The sequence below is a fragment of the Macrobrachium nipponense genome, chromosome 12 (genome assembly GCF_015104395.2).
Source record: "Macrobrachium nipponense isolate FS-2020 chromosome 12, ASM1510439v2, whole genome shotgun sequence".
NCBI lineage: Eukaryota > Metazoa > Arthropoda > Malacostraca > Decapoda > Palaemonidae > Macrobrachium > Macrobrachium nipponense.
Genome location: NC_087205.1, coordinates 17692155 through 17708970, shown reverse-complemented (window position 1 = coordinate 17708970; position 16816 = coordinate 17692155). Strand labels below are relative to the sequence as shown.

The window sequence follows — 16816 nt, the reverse complement described above, 5'->3', positions numbered from 1 at the left end:
TAGTCACGAGGTGGGCCCTGAAATGAGCGTTTCCAGGTGTACGAAATCTGAGGATATGTATGAAACCAGAGTCAAATTTTGTCAGAAAAGTCTATGAAAACCAAGGTTTGACTGTACTTGGTAAGTTACTTATATGGAAATAAGATTTCCTGTCAGTCCATAACCGTTAAGAAAAAGTATCAATTAATCACTCACAGTTGTGATAGTTGAAGATGAAGTCGTCAACTGCCAATCATCTGGAAAATACCAACAACCATGACAACCCAATGAAATGTTTACTATACAAATTCTAAATTACTTCCAACAATAATAATAAATGTTAGTTTTTGCTTTTCTCCTTGTATTTAAAAAGTAGATTTTGCTACAAGAAATAGTTCGGATATTCAGTGAATCTTAAAAACAAATTCATAGGTATATTAGACACATTATGAAATTCAATAAAGAGAAGTATAAAAATTCCCTCTGGTCTCTCAATTACCAATATGCATGGTAAACTGTAAATGATAATAAATGAATGTAATACAATATTTTAAGTTATAAGGCTCTGCAACTTGGCCATTCAGCACCATCAAGGCAATCAAGAAGAAATTATAATACAGCACTGCCACTATCATGACTCACTCAAATAGGGTATATTAATGATAAACTTCATATAATTTCCACTCACTAGTACATTTATAAAAATAAACTACAGTATATCATTAAAAACACTATTTTTTAAAGTAATTTGTATTTTTCCTAACTATGTACACAAACTGGAGGTTCTTCACATTTCAGTGAAGCTGGAAATGGCCATTAACTTTCAAACAAGGTGGTTAGGCAGTTGTCTACCGTCCGGTAGGCAGGAGCCCCACCTGCCCAGATGTAAACATTCCAATTTGCCTTTTGGCCCGGGTATCAGATTGCAGGGTAGCATGAGGTGGGCATGAAATGTAAAGGACTTCAGAGCTGTATAGTTGCGAAAAATACAAATTACTTTAAAAATTTGTGATATGTTCCTAGACACTTACGTATACAAAACCTTGGTCCATTACATTAGGACTCATTTTTTGGATGGAGGAATAAGAGTAAGCCTCTGAACTGACTGGAGTTTGCCATGCCTGGGTTTCTCTTTCTGGATGATAAAGCGAGGAAGAGTACTGTGCATTTGACATAGTACTGATCGAATTATAGGAACTGCATGATCAATTGTCAGACTTCTGGGCCTTTTCGAATGAGTGAGGAAATCGTAACCTCACACAAGGATAGACTAGGATGAATCTGAAAGTCAGTGACAGTAAGACAATACAAGTATTGGATGATCAATGTGTGAACTTACCTGAATCAGCTGCCAGTTCCAGCATGTGTCAGCTTGAATCCCACTCTCTGTCCGACGAGGAAGGAGAAGCCAATCATACATGCAATCACACTCACTTCCATAACCGAACACCTTATGCAAGATGCTACCTGGCCTCTTAGAAGAGCCACTCGTTAAGCAGGCAGCACAGGTCCCGAGTTTTTGTGGTATCGGTAAATTTAAGACCAATACCAGTTGATACGTTTGTCATTCGTATAGGAATTTAAAATCCTTCTAGGCTTCCCAAAATGCATATATTAACAAAGCCCACCAAACCAGAACCTTTCATAATCTAAATAATTGAGTCTGCTAACTGTTTCTAGCCAATATATAAATTAAAATTCATAATAAAAGTATATATTAGTGATTTCTTCTAATGGTAGCCATAATGTAAGCCAAACTGTATCCAGGTAATAAAGGGATGAAATACTGAATAGTTACACTTTATGTTCTTTCAATAAAACTTATGCCTTTGAAATTGTTTATATAACCCTATTATATGACCTTTCAACTTTTGAACCTTTAATGTACAATAACCAGAGAAAAAAGAAATTTGGTATCGGTGCATCCCGAGTCCCAAGGAAAAAGTGTCTAAGGACTTGTGGCCAATGTCCCGACGGTAGAAAGGTGTAAAGGTGGTCTATCGAGACCACATCACTGCTTCCAGTACCTGAGGCACCAAGTGATTCTTCCAAAATGCGAGGGTTGGACCAATGCCCCTGACTTTGTGAGGTCTTGGGTGGAAGGTACCGGTGGTGTCTTCGCCAGCTGCAGAGTATGCCCTCCTGATCATCTCACGAAGCCAGAAAGAAATAGCTTTCTTGACAGACAGTACATACAAAGTGTCATCGACAATCAGGCCAGAGATGCCGAATCCTCTTCAGATAACACTGCAGCACCCTAAAGGAAGTATTCCACCGAGACAACATGTATCTTGCAACTGACTGGCTTTCAACAAGTATGTTGAATGCAGCTTCCAACTAGGAGACATGTTGCCTATGACAAAGCAACACCGTTGTTGTTAGTAGCTTGCTACATGCTATGTTGACTGTTGAATGCCACAGAACCTTTTCCACCAATTCAACAAAAATTAAGCTATTTGTCAACATGATGTCAGCAGACTGTCGTTGCTGCTGCACATTTAGTGCTGTGCTCTCATGCGCACCATACAATCTTCTGATGATGATGATAATAATAGCAAGGAAAGCTGCTGTGACCTATTAATACTGAAATCCCTACAACAGAAGGCTGAGAAAAAATGACCTGTTACTTGAATGACATATTTAAAAAAACCTCAAAAATTACTGCACAAAGCTACGATAAAATTTGGAAAAATGGAAATTGTTCATTTATGTAAAATAAGTCAAATATCCAACCCCAGCATTTCCTCCTTTTAAAAAAAATCGTGAAGATTGATTACTCATATAGTACAATATTTTCAAAGAGAGAGAGAGAGAGAGAGAGAGAGAGAGAGAGAGAGAGAATCTTCCTCCAAACCAACTCGCATGCGTGAGTGAGCAGTACGCAAGTTCTGAATCTTTTTTACTAGATAAATTTCTCTGCTAATCCTCACAGCCTATGTAGTTCAGCATGGCTACTCTTGTACTCTGTCAAGCATATATCCCATAGAACAGCAAGTTTCCTACATTCTTCTATAAATTCTGTGGTTTTTTTGTTGTGACCAATTCATATTATTGCTTTAAACATTGAATCCTTCCCACGGCTGGTGGGAAGGCATTCAACACTAGGCAACAGGCTAAATCTTGTCATACATCAGGTTATACAGCAACAAGTTGCCATCTGTCGCATGCTACATGTTGCCTTCTGTTGAATTGGTGGAAACACACTTGGCGTATGAGACAATGTAGCATGCCACGTTGCCTCTGTGGAATCCTGCCCTGACAGGACAAAGTAGCATCTCATCTGGATCATTATCAACAATCTCCTCTAGGGTGGGGATCATGAGGGTCTCAAACCTACTATTTAGGACAGACGGGTTCAGAGTTTTCGCTATGAAATCCAAGGACAAAGTGTAGTGTAACTGATCCCTATCCCCTGGAGTGTTTAAAGTTGAAGGAACATCCATGAAATATGCCTACTCTCTTTGCATATGCCAGGGCAAGCAGGAAGACAGTTTTGAGGGTCAGATCCCTGTCTGACAACTCTCACAAAGGCTTGTACAGGCAGTCCCTGGTTATTGACGGACTCGGTTATCGGCAAACCAGTTTTATAAGGCTTGTCTAGCGATATAAAATCGACGATTTATGGTGCCATAACGGCCGGACTTCCTGGCACCATAACATACCTGACAGAAGTTATATAATGGTGCTTAATGGCGCAGATAACTAGTTAGCGGTGCCATAAGCACCATTATGGTGCCACAAATCAAGTTTCAGTTAATGGCTGTTTTCGCTTGTTAATTTTTGGGCACCCCACAGGAACGGAACCCCGCCAATAACCGGGGACTGCCTGTATACATTGCAAGTCAGGATCCTCAAAACAAGAGTCACATCTCACACAGGAGGCCTGAAGTCCCTGGGAGGGCAAGACCTTTCGAAACTTTTCATCAGTATTGAAATCTGCAAAGCGGAGATGTCTAAACCTTTCAGCTGCAAGACTAGGCCAAAAGTAGCTCTATAGCATTTCACTGTTAAAACGGAGAAGCTTCTCTTGGCGAAGGAAGACGACAGTCTGCAACCTGCTGAATAGTAGCTCCAACCGGAAAGAGACCTTGTCTATGACACCAACCACAGAGGACAGCCCATTTTCCCTGGTATACCACTGCAGAGGATTGTCTGGGATATCCAGCCATCTCTGTTGCTGCACAGCAAAAAAACCTCTCATGCTGTATAGTCTCCAGCCATGAAGATCTTTATCTTCATGCCTGATGGTACCACTCTACATATAGTTAAAACAGAAGGTTGGGCCAAGGAGGAATCTCTCTTGGTGCCTCAGAAAGCAGAACTCACCAGGTCAGGATACCAAATGGCCTGCTGTCATTTGGGAGCCACCAGAATCATCCTGAGATTTGGGTGATCATGATCAACAGCCTGCTGATCACTTTGCAAATCAGACAAAGCGTAGGGAAGGCGTAAATGTGAGATTGTCACACGGGTGTTGGAATGCATCCTATACAGCGACCCATGGGTCTGGCACGATGGAGCAGAAGACTGGAAGCTTACTGCTGTGCCAGGAGATGAACAGATTGATGGCCGAAAGCCCCCACAGCTCTAATGACCTCATCGTGATGTCTGAGTGAAGGGACCACTATATCTCTATCAGCTGATTCTAGCGGCTTTGCTTGTCTGCTACTACATTCCTTCTGGAATGTACCTAGCTGACAGCACTACCAAGTGAGATACTGCTTACATGCACCTGCAATGTTTACTGATGCAGCAGGAGGGATACAAGTCCCACTGCTTGGTTACATGCTACTACCGTGGTGTTGTTAGTTATCAACACTACCAAGTGCCTTATTACTCAATCCTGAAACTCTTGGATGGCTAGGAAGGACACCTTGAGTTCCAAGATGTTGATGTGAAGGTGCTTGTAGTCCCTGTTCCACCCAAAAAGTTAGTAACTCCACCAGGTCTGAGCCCCATCCCTTGGTCGATGCATCTGAGAACAGAAGCATGTCAAGAGGGGGAGTATGCAGGGGCTACTCCTATGAAGAGGTTCCTGTTATCCACCCACCAGTCTAAATCCTGTCTCGCTAACTCCAAGAGAGGAATGGGAAAGGATTGAGGGTCTCGAGACTAGGACCAGTACTCCATTCTCCGCTGGAGAGAAAGAAGATGAAGCAGCCCATGAGGGACCAGCTTCTCCAACGACAACAGGTAACTGATGACAACTTGCCATTGCAGAGCTGGCTGCCCCCATTTAGAAAGGAACAGCTGCACTACCTTCCTGAACCTGCCGACACGAGAGAACGAGGGAAAGACTCTTCCTGCCTTTCAGGTCCACCATAATCATGAAATCATTCTCCATGATTGATGCAAGCATTGTGTGTGCTTTTTCCATCATAATCAGTCTGGCTTACGAATCAATTCAAGGGAGAGAGGTCTATCATCAGTCTCCAACAGCCCAAAGCTTTCTCTATGAGAAAGATGCAGCAGTAAAAGCCTGGGGACCAATTTGACATGACTTCTACTTCGCAATTCTTCAGCATTGCTAAGAACTCCTCCTTGAGTGCGAGATCCTTTGGCAAGCCAGAAACATACGCGAGGAAAAGGACAGGTTGTTGGCGAGAGGTGGCCGAGACTCGAAGGGAAGATGGAAAAAGAAACCCATAAAATTACTGTGCATAACTTGTTTACTTGTATTTACATATTTTACTCAACACTTGAGTACTTTCAGGCCATATCTGTGGCCCTTTCTCAAGAGATGTGTAGGTTGTCAGCCTGGGTCAAGGTCCAGCAGTCTTCTGTAACTACTATTTGAGCTGTCCTTTATGTGACGACTGTCCTTGAGAGTTGTTAATCCCCTCTTGTTGCTCTGATATCCTGAGCTGATAGTCAATGGGATTAACCCTTGTGGGAAGTGAGTGGTCACCAACAGTCTGTTGGGGAGTAAACCTAATCTCCAGGTCAGACGGGTCAATCTTAGCTCCTTTTAATATCAAAGCTTGGTTTAAGGGATCTTCTGAGGTGAAACCTTTATTTCCTTCTATCACTTTAATATTTCTGATGAATGCTGCTCCTACAACCCTCCTATGACTGATTTTATTGCTTTGTATATAAGCTGACTGTTTCCAAAACCCATCCTATGGTCCTTTTCCTGACAAGGCCGAGCTATAGCACTCCCTTGTGAGTTAAGCTGTACAGTACTGCCCTTCTGTGTTCTTGGATTCTAGTCCTTATTCCCCTACCTGTTTCCCCAACATATTTTGGCACAGTATGTTTTAGACCCTCCAGTCATTTTGGGCAATATAATAATAAAGTACCAGAATTATTGATTAAGACAATTTACTCCTGAACTTTTTCAATTTCCTCAACATTTGTAGTAGATACCCTAACACCCATCCTTAACTTAGCTAAAGTGTTGGAAATGAAACCCTGTCCACTCATTTATCTCTGTCTCACGCTTATGAATGTTATTGAGTTGAATATAGAATTTAGGCCAAGGGCCAAGCACTGGGACCTATGAGGTCATTCAGCGCTGAAATAAAAATGATATTGTTATGATACAATAAAGTTTGTTCATACTTACCTGGCAGATATATATATAGCTGTATTTTCTGAAGTCCGACAGAATTTCAAAAACTTCCGGCCCACGCAGTGGTCGGCCAGGTGGTTAGTACCCATTCCCGCCGCTGGGAGGCGGGTATCAGGAACCATTCCCATTTTCTATTCATAATTTTTATTTCCACTGTCCCCTGAGGGGAGGTGGGTGGGTACTTGATTATATATATCTGCCAGGTAAGTATGAACAAACTTTATTGTATCATAACAATATCATTTTGTTTATGAAACTTACCTGTCAGATATATATATAGCTGAATCCCACCGTTGGAGGTGGGAAGGGACAGAATAGAAGGATTTTGGGAAACAAATGCATGCAGATGATTTACATCTTGGTTCCACCTGTTAGCATAGCTGACTTCGTGACTACTGTCACCCAAGTCTGCTTCTGCTTTACTAGAGTTGCCAGCGAGGTAGAGACCTATATAGCTGGTGCACTCCAGATGATCTGTCAACGGGGGCGTGACCACAATGTGACTAGACCCATTTATGGCCATACCATGAGGGCTAGGAAGTAAAATAAATATATAATATATATATATATATATATATATATATAATATATATATATATATATATATATATATATATATATATATCACTGCCTGACCAACTAGCCAAAGTTAAGGTGTTTTTTAACTAAGGCTTAAGAGTTAAGAAGTCGCCATTGGCGGCGACTCAACAACTAAATTAAGAACTCTTCCTAACCATTTTCTACAGGATAGGATGAGTGATACTTCTTGCCCCCAAGATTGTGTCTGCAGACACATATGGCCCTAGCGAGCAGCAGATCTCAAATGCAATCTTCACATCCCACAGGGAGCGTGAAGTGAACACAGAGTTGCTTCGCTAGAAAGTGGTACTCAGGATGTTGCTGAGTGCCATGCTCTGTTGAAATGCTTCCGATGCCGCGCCCTCACCTCGTGAGCATTCAGATCAAAAGATTTCAAATCTTTGTGCAAACACAATGAAGGAGCCTTTTTGAAAGAACTCCTTAACACTAAAGTCAGGGTGTTCTTCGATATGGGCAAGTCTGGTCTTTTTCGGAACACTGCAGATTGTCCGAAGGACTTCGACTTTCTTGAGTTTTATGTAGATAAAACTTGAGAGACCCGACAGGGCACAGGACTCTCTCTGGCTCCTGCCCACTAACTTGTGCCATCCTTGATTCCAAGCTCCTGGCCCAAGGACAAGACGGGTTTCCATTCTTAGGCCACAACGGAAGGCTTAGAGAACACACCGCATTGTGTTCTCTAAAGCCAAAACTTCTGACGATGGCTTAAAACCTATCTAGGGTGGTTAGAAGATAGGCCTCTCTGATCACGTGCAAGAAGTTAACAGGTAGGAGAGGTTCGAATGCTTTGACATCAAGAACTTCAGACTACGTCTAAGTTCCATATTGAAAGCTTCGATCGGGACATGCACAGTCAGTCCGTCTGTACTAAAGTCAGGTGACCGACCAGTTGACCAGTCAGACGAATCAAGGACAGCAAGGCTGTACCCTGAAGACCATAAGGCACTATTCTTCGCTGAAAGATGAGTGTCTGGACTGCCTGGGCGATTCAAGCTAAGCAAACCTTGGGGGGTGTATCAACGCAACCCAACGTCGTCAGCGAATCAACTCATGAGGAACTCCTGACTCGAGCTTCTGGTTCCAGAAGAAAGGAGCGCGGAGCAAAAAGGCGATTCAGTCCCGAAGGACGAATGCCTGACAGTCCAACCTGGTCTCATGTTACACGATCAACGGGGGTGTATAAACGCAACCGACTTCGTCAACAAGAAACTCAGGGCTACTATATGTCGCCTGATCTCGCACGAGTGTCTGACTCCGAGAAAACAGGTGAGACAAAAAGTAGAAGGTGAGCGAGTTTTGAGATTCCACAGAACTCAAAGATCGTGAAGGGCTTTGTTGTTTGACAGAAGCAAATCTCTGAGTCCAAAGGCCGTCAACAACATATTTGCGTATTCTTTAATAGTTGTGACTGCCAGCATCTCGATAGTCTGAACGTAGTCAGACTCAGAGCGGAGAGGTTATAGGTACCTTTCGTGTTAGAGTAGACGGACTCTCTCGGAAAAGGTCCTTGGAAAGTGAACTAGGAAGGACGTGACCTCTGTGAATCCAGGATCTTGAAGGCCAACATGGGGCGATCAGCATCATTGTCACTCCCTGTGACGTCATAATTCATCTTATTACATTTCCTAAGCGTTTGAAAAAAGGGGAAAAGAGACTAAACATCCATCCCCGTTCAATACCATAGGATGGCGTGTAATGCTACCGCTCCCGGATCGAGAATAAGGGAGCAGAGAAGAAGAAGCCTCTTCGTCCTCAACATGAATGAAAGGACGTCCCTAAAGTCTCCACAACTCTCAACATACTTCTAAACAAAGATTCCACTCGGAAGTCAGTACTTGCTGCCGTCGATCGAGAAGATTCGTACGGACTTTTGCAATCCTGTAACGAACCTCTAGAGGATCGTTACGTTCTATGCCTGTTGTCATAATAGGCTCTTTCTCGTAAACTCGAACAGGGACCGAGAGAAGATACTTCTTAAGATATGAGAGAGCTGTGGAATATCCGAGTTGATCTGGACCACTGGTTCCAAAAACTCGTTTCGAGGACTGGAGGGACGACTGAATAGCCTCCACTTCTTTCAGATTATGTTCCAGGACATCTGAAACCCTTCAGATTTCCGGCACCTTCTCTCTATCACCTCAGGTGATACTTGACACACTGAGAGATGTTCAGAATCATTCCTAGATCTTGGATAAAATTTCAGTTTCCCGTTAGGAAAAAACTGTAGAGGTCTGAATTGCAGTCTATTCAGGGAAACAAACTTCTTCAGGAAGGAAATGGTCCCCAGCAGGCTCATCCATTCCCTCACCGAGCATGCTTACTTCCCTAATAAGGCTGCGCTTTGCCTAAGCAGGAGAGCATATAATAGTGCAATGTTGCGGTAGTCTCGTAGTCCTATACCGTGCGATAACGAGCACCGAAAGAAGTAAGAGATATCTCTGTTGAACATAGTAAGGCAAAACGAATGCAATGTTTATTCATTCATGTAAGAAATCCCCTCAATCTTAGGCTAAAGTCCGTGATTGTAGGGCAGAGATACAGTTAGTCAGTCAATCCCGCAGGAGGGAGAGACGTAACCGCCAGCACAGAGAGATACGGTTAGTCAGTCAATCCCGCAGGAGAGAGAGACGTAACCTACCACGCATGACAGCGAACGAGCTGGTACTGGCTCGGTTGGACTGGAGGACAGTGACAGCAGCTTACGTTCATCATCTCTTACCGTTATGCCTGGGTTGTCAGCTACTCTATTCTACGAAGAAATAGGTCCGTTATTTTTTTAGCAGAAAGAGACTCTCAAGCTGGTATATTTAAGCGAAACAGAAAACGCTAAATAAAGAGATGCGTTTGTGTCGTCATAACACTACCATACAATGGTAAAAGATAAATCGGAAACTCCTGGAAGGCTGCAGGGAGGAAACGATTAAATGCCCTTAAAATAATAGACAATAGACCTCTCGGTTGTCATCCGAAGAGGTAACTACAGCAAGCGTATACAACTTGAACCAACCAGTAGTAAAATAACGCAAGGCAAAATATGATATTGTTATGATACAATAAAGTTTGTTCATACCTACCTGGCAGACATATCTATAGCTGAATTCGGAAATACATCTACATATATATCTGAAAGGCAAGTTTCATGAACAAATCTTAGAGAATCGAAGCGGACAGCTCAAGCTTCTTATGATATTGGACATAAGCGTTCATTGACGTAGTCTACAAGTCTATTACTTGTACGAGTCTGCGATTGATGAATGAGAGCTCTTCCGAATCTTGTCAAAAAGAGCTTATCCGCTTACGCAATATAACGTTATTGAGATGTTTGTCAATGCGAACTAACCCATTTACGGGACAAAGAGATATTTTGTCAATGAGGGGATACCCACTTACTTGACAAAAGGATAGTATATTGTCAAAGGGGGAAAATCACTGAATTGACAAAAAGTAATCCAGGAAGTCGAGCATATTATTTTTCCGATTCCCGTATCAATCGAGGAAGGGGCAAGAATCCTGTTAAGAGACTGGGCTTAAAGCAGGTAGGACCCCGATATTCAACTTCGGCAGCGTAGTCCCGAACTAGGAACTAACAAAATCTATCATCTGAAAAGCCCTTCAGATGGACTAAAAAGCTTGCAACCTAAATTTATTGGCAGTATGGCAAAGGAAGTCCTGTCTTGCGCTTTCCTGAAGAGCGTCCTCTTGATGAGTGCCTTTGCAAGAATCCTACCGAACGTTGTCGAGCTTCATGACGTGCAGGACGTCGAGCTTTTACATAACCCGTAACTGCCTTATCTCAAAGTCTTGACTGCGGTAGAGCAAACGAGATCTTTCCTTGAGCTTTCCTTAACTCCATCCGCCTTTGCGAAAAGCAATATTAATTGACAGAGACCTCTTGAATTCACAAAACCCGAGATCTTGCTGGGTTTCGAAGACGAAGTTGTCTGTTCACTTTAAGCTTCCTCCGAAGCGCTGCTTACTTCACATTCTTTGCAGGTGAGGTAGAAGGTATCATCGAAGGTAGAGGTAAAAATTCTTTAGGCCCAAATCGTAAACAAGAGCTTGAAGAGTTCAACAGAAACGTTCAGCCAGGCGACACGCCTGGCGTCTCGGCGTCCACTGGCACGAGCGCTCGGCGTCCACTGGCGCGCGCGCTCGGCGTCCACTGGAGCGCACGCTCGGCGTCCGCTGGCGCGCGCTCGGCATCCACTGGCGTGTGCTCGGCATCCACTGGCGCACGCTCCGCGTCCACTGGTGCGCGCTTGTTGTCCATCCGAGCGTCCCGTCCAAGCCGAGCGTCAAAAGAAGCGTGCAGAAAAGCGTCATGCTCCTGACAGGCGTCAAAACAAGCGAGAGAAACTGCCTTCAGGGAAGAGCGAGATACATCTCGGAGAGAAATCCGACTGCACGAAGCAGTCTCAGGAGAAGGGTTGATCGTGTGAGAATACGAGGGGCAAGGGAACGCCTTCTTATCCTCACAGTAACAAAGCTCGGACGTCCGCTCTCAAAAGCGTCCTGCTACTATGACTTCTTTTTCGTATTTCTCGGTGGAAAGACGTACACGTGTTCAGGCGACGTTCGCCTTCTTACTTCTCACTGAAACGCATAACGAGAGAGAGAGAGAGAGGACGTGAAGCGTCCTCTTCTATAAAGCTTCTATTTAGAGGGCGCGAGTCCTTCCGAAAGCTCCAACCCCTGCGCGGGGAGGACGCTTCGGAGGACAAGAAGCAATCCTTCAGGATTCGTGCGTGCACGTGCACGCACTTTGGCAGCCTGGGAGTATCTTCAGGTCTGCCGAAGGCACGTCAGATCGGTGGGGGTTCCTCGTAACCCTCTTTCGGCTTTCGACATGCTCTCTCCCTGTGTTCCTGGGAGTCAAGCAGAGGTCCCGGCCTAGAGGCGAAATAAGGCCGATCTGACGCACCCTCCACTACACAAGGGGCACTGTCACTGCACTTAGCCACTTCACTTTTGCTCTCTAAAGCAAGCACTTTCGATTCTAAGTTACGAATCGATAGAGTATTAGAGAAAGGGCAATACCCTCTACAGACACTGTTTTAGGGCCAGAAGGCAACATTACAGGGTTAGGAGTAACAATTACAGAAGTAGCACTCATCACAACAATGAAGGAGAGCGAGCACCTCTCGCAGACATATTCATAGCCCGTAGGCCATACTACAGGGTTAGGCAAAATAAAGTCTACAGGAAGGTTAGCAGGTTCACTACCCTGACTTTTGTTTACTGATTAATTGCGTACATACGAATCATACGTCTTCCTTACAGAATTAGACCAAGTCTTACACTCCTTACATGACAAATCTCAACAAAGATGCAAGACCCATACCCCTCGTGCATACCAAGTGCGGATCTACCGAAGCTTTCGGTAGCCACACCCTATCTTTGCAGACAACACCCTCTGAAACTAGCCTAACTAGATTCAGATATCTTATGCAAAAATGAATCAAATGCCAATCAATTTAAGATAGTGTATGCCTAGCCACAAATCCAAGTAAATAAATCAAAAGACAATTAGGATACTTAGCGGCAATGAAGTTTCCAAAATCCTAAGACGGAGGTACTGAAAACAGGTGTTTCCAGCACCGGCGACCTTAAAATTATGAATAGAAAATGGGAATGGTTCCTGATACCCGCCTCCCAGCGGCGGGAATGGGTACTAACCACCTGGCCGACCACTGCGTGTGCCGGAAGTTTTTGAAATTCTGTCGGACTTCAGAAAATACAGCTATATATATATCTGACAGGTAAGTTTCATGAACAAAATTGACAGTAAAAGGTTTGAAAGGTCTAACAGGAAGAAAAGCTCACAGTTGCACTATGATTCAAGTGCTTAGGAGAGGGTGGAAAGTAAGATGAAGAAAGAAAATGAAAGCAGGTACAGTAAAAGGAATGAAAGTTGTTGCAGCTAGGGGCCAAGGCATGCTGCAAAGAACCTTAAGTAATGCCTACAGTGTATCGCATGAGGTCCACTGACAGCCCTAACCCCCTACGGAGCTTATGAATGGAAGACTGTACATCGATATGACTTTTGGTAAATTTTTCTTAAGTAATTATGCATTTTCTATTGTGTTTTAATAAGTTTTTAATTTTGATTTATCATGAAAGTAATTCACATGTAGGAAATGAGTAGTTTTTGAGTTATTCTACATCCCTATTACTTCAAACAAAAACAGCTCATTCCCCATATGTATTACTATCATAATTATCAAAACATGTTAAAACAAATACATAATTACTTGAGAAAAACTGAGTTGGAGCTGTTGTCAAAATGAGTCAACTGGTTACAAAGGCCACAATTCCGGACATAGCAGATCAGCGCTATTGACATGGCACACTGCCGGATGGTGACATTACTTTAACTGTCATTTTTTAACATCTGCTTTCAGTAAGGGGGTGGTGGAATGGTGCTTTGCACCTTATCCACAGTTTTAAAGAATATTGGCAATCTCTTATATACTAGCAAGCGGTAATTTTGCGCTGCATGTGCTAGCCACAGGTTACAAGAGGTTAGCAATTACCGTACCAATAGCCACTAAATTTATACAGTATTATAGTGAACCCCCGTATTCGCGGGATTGCAAATTTCTCTCAGGAACAGATACCCCATTATTTGCGGAAAATTAGCCTATTCGCTGTATTTTTCTATGAGAAATAACCAAAAATTCCTGTTTTTTTTCTTTTTATCAATTTCATTATAAAATGCACTATGTGATAAAACTATTAAAAAACCAGGTACTATAAACATTTTTAGTGGGTTTTTCTTGAGATTTACTTAACAAAATAGGCAGTTTTAAGCATGTTTTATAGGGCTTTCAACTTATTCGCTGGGGGGTCTGGTACCTATCCCCTAGGAATCTGGAGGAACCCTGTACTTACTACACTTTAAGCATTCTACTGTTAAATGTAACACACTACCTTAAAAAATTCATGCACTGCAGTTCATATTCATAAAATTTAACCGAAAATAATCGAAGTGTACAGACTGGACATAACTACACTCCATGAAAGACTGAACCAAGTGACAAGAGAAAATGTCTAACACCTGTAAAATTTTCCCCTGGTTACGTGACTAGATATGGGTCGTAACTACCCACAATGCAATTTTAAGGTAAAACAAACTCTTATCAGAACCACAATGCAATTTTCAGGAAAAAAAAAACTCGCATCAAGATCACAGACTGGTTCAGCGTTAAATTATACAAAAACTTAGAAATATTTTGAGGATGGTGATTATACAACATTCATTTCTCGGAAATGATGGATTTCCCCCGAAAAAGTTCAGTGACAAAGTTTAAAATTTATTTCATTCCAAATGCATCTATAATACTAAAATGATTAGGTATAGAATAAGTTGGAACTGTTGTAAAATAATACCTGACTTTTTACGGTTTACATATACAAATGAGTTTATACATTATTTTATCTGCATTTCATTGTTTTGAGAGAGCATTATAACCTCAAGGTTCATTTACAGTATACTGATACAGACGAGTAGACCGACAGAAAATTAGAGGGGCAGTATGTAGTTTGTTTACAGGTTTTTTGTCGTCCGATATGCGCAAATATCCGAAGCCATCAATAGCTGCAAGTATACGTCCATCCAATTGAATCAGCTGTGGCAAACATGTTGCGGTATTGTCGTTGTGGATGCCGCAATCAGGGTTGGGGTCAATTATGAAGTGAATTGGAATTTATGCTAAAATTGCGTGAATTGGAATTGAATAAAAGAAATGTTGAAAAAATTGGAATTGATACCAAATCAATTATAACTGCTGCCGAAAAATTTAGATGAACTGACATGAATTGATGTTAAAATGTGGTGAATTGATATGAATTGATGCTAAAATGTAGCGAATTGATATGAATTGATCGATACACCCTTATATGTATAACATTTCTTGTGTGTTATGTGCTGGACCTTTAACACCATCTCATTAACATTAAATAACAGGAATTAAACCTCACATTCTTGAACACGACATGTTATGAGTAGATGTATCTTTATAGAGATAAGATCAGGCTATAAAGAACAGAACATATGACTTATGGGCAATTATATAAATTTTCCAGTTTTCCAAAACTCTTACTGCTTTGAGTCATACCCGTACCAGTCCCGTACCCACAGTACAGATTAAGTCTTGTCCTGCCTTTCTTGCCCTATCCTGTCAGCTACTATGGACCTATTACACACAATTTTATTCAGGTAAACTGACAGGAATTAGACTTCGTCAATTTTGAATGTGTTATGAATATCTTTATAGAGATAGAATTAGGCTATAAAGAACAAAACATACAAATTATGGGCTATTATCAAAACAAAGGCTATTCTGTTATTAAAATTGTTAGTTTTCCAACTCTACTGTTCTGAGTCATACCCGTACCCTCCTGAGTCATACCTATACTGGTCCTGTTACACAGTGCAGATCTAGTCTTGTCCTGACTTAACTGCCCTATCCTGTCAGCTACTATGGTGTTTAGCAACCTTATTTCATATAATCATAAGCTGGACCTGTTACACGTCATCTCATTCAGGCAAACTAGCAGGAATGATTATACTTGTCAATGTTTTTGTTTATACGAATATGGTTGCCAAAGACCATAGTAGCTGACAGGATAGGGCAAGTAAGTCAGGACAAGACTAGATCTGTCAACTTTTTGGTTATAAAAATATGAATTTTGTCTAATACAAAGTTGTATACTAATGAGATAGTGGCATTCTTTTATCCACAGACAATTTGGATTACCCGAGTTGATGAGATAGGCCTATAATATGGGGTAACATTGTTCTAAGACAAAATTTTGAGAAGTGAATTATTTTTGTAATTGCAAATGTCAACTTTATATTTACTACAAGGTTGTACCTATAATTATTTGTGGATGACGAAATGTTGATACTTGATACAGATGTGAATAGGTTACCGAAGGTGAGTAAAATTTAGTTTCGCCACTCATATGAAATATCAATCATATAATGAATTGTAATTGAACATTTATTTTGAAAATTATTTGGAATTGAACTGGATTTGATAAATTCACAATTTTCGTTGAATTGGAATTGATAAAAATGAATTAACCCCAACCCTGGCCGCATTGATCTCTCCAAGTTTCCTTTTGCATACATGCACCGGAACAATCTTTTAACATGATTGAATTATTTAAAATTCTATTATCAAAATAACAATTATAGCAATCTGTAGAAGCATTGTTGGGGAATCTTTTCTTTGTTTCGCCATAAAAAACACCAATGGCGACTACCATGGGGAGATGAATGGCCAATTGTTCCTCCGATGGCTGACGTGGCTACTTATATCATTGTTTCCTGAGCCATCGCAGTCCTGATAATAGACAATGAGCCCTATAATACCATGATAACAAGAAGATAATCATTGCCCCACATCTGCAATACTTTAAAATTAAAACTGGCCCACTACGACCCCATTCTCTTGCTATTAAAGAAAAACATACATGATATACAAAAACATACAAATGCCTATATGAAAGACTGAATAGGAAATGGTCATTGCCGGTAATTCAAAACTTAGGAAGCCATATAGTAACTACGCTCCTCCATTAATATTTTTCTTTTTTAACTCTTCAAGGCCAAGGACAGGTGTTCGGTTATCTACTTCGAATGTTGAGGAAACTGAAAAA

General features: G+C 41.6%; 1 protein-coding gene across 1 annotated transcript in view; it reads right to left on the bottom strand.

Annotated features, from left to right (window-relative positions):
- LOC135224382 (uncharacterized) overlaps positions 1 to 16816 on the bottom strand; it is a 65814-nt gene that overhangs the window by 24294 nt on the left and 24704 nt on the right. Inside the window, exon 4 of the mRNA XM_064263337.1 lies at positions 196 to 236. Coding sequence (XP_064119407.1) covers positions 196 to 236 — 41 coding nt within the window. The remainder of the gene's footprint in view (positions 1 to 195; positions 237 to 16816) is intronic.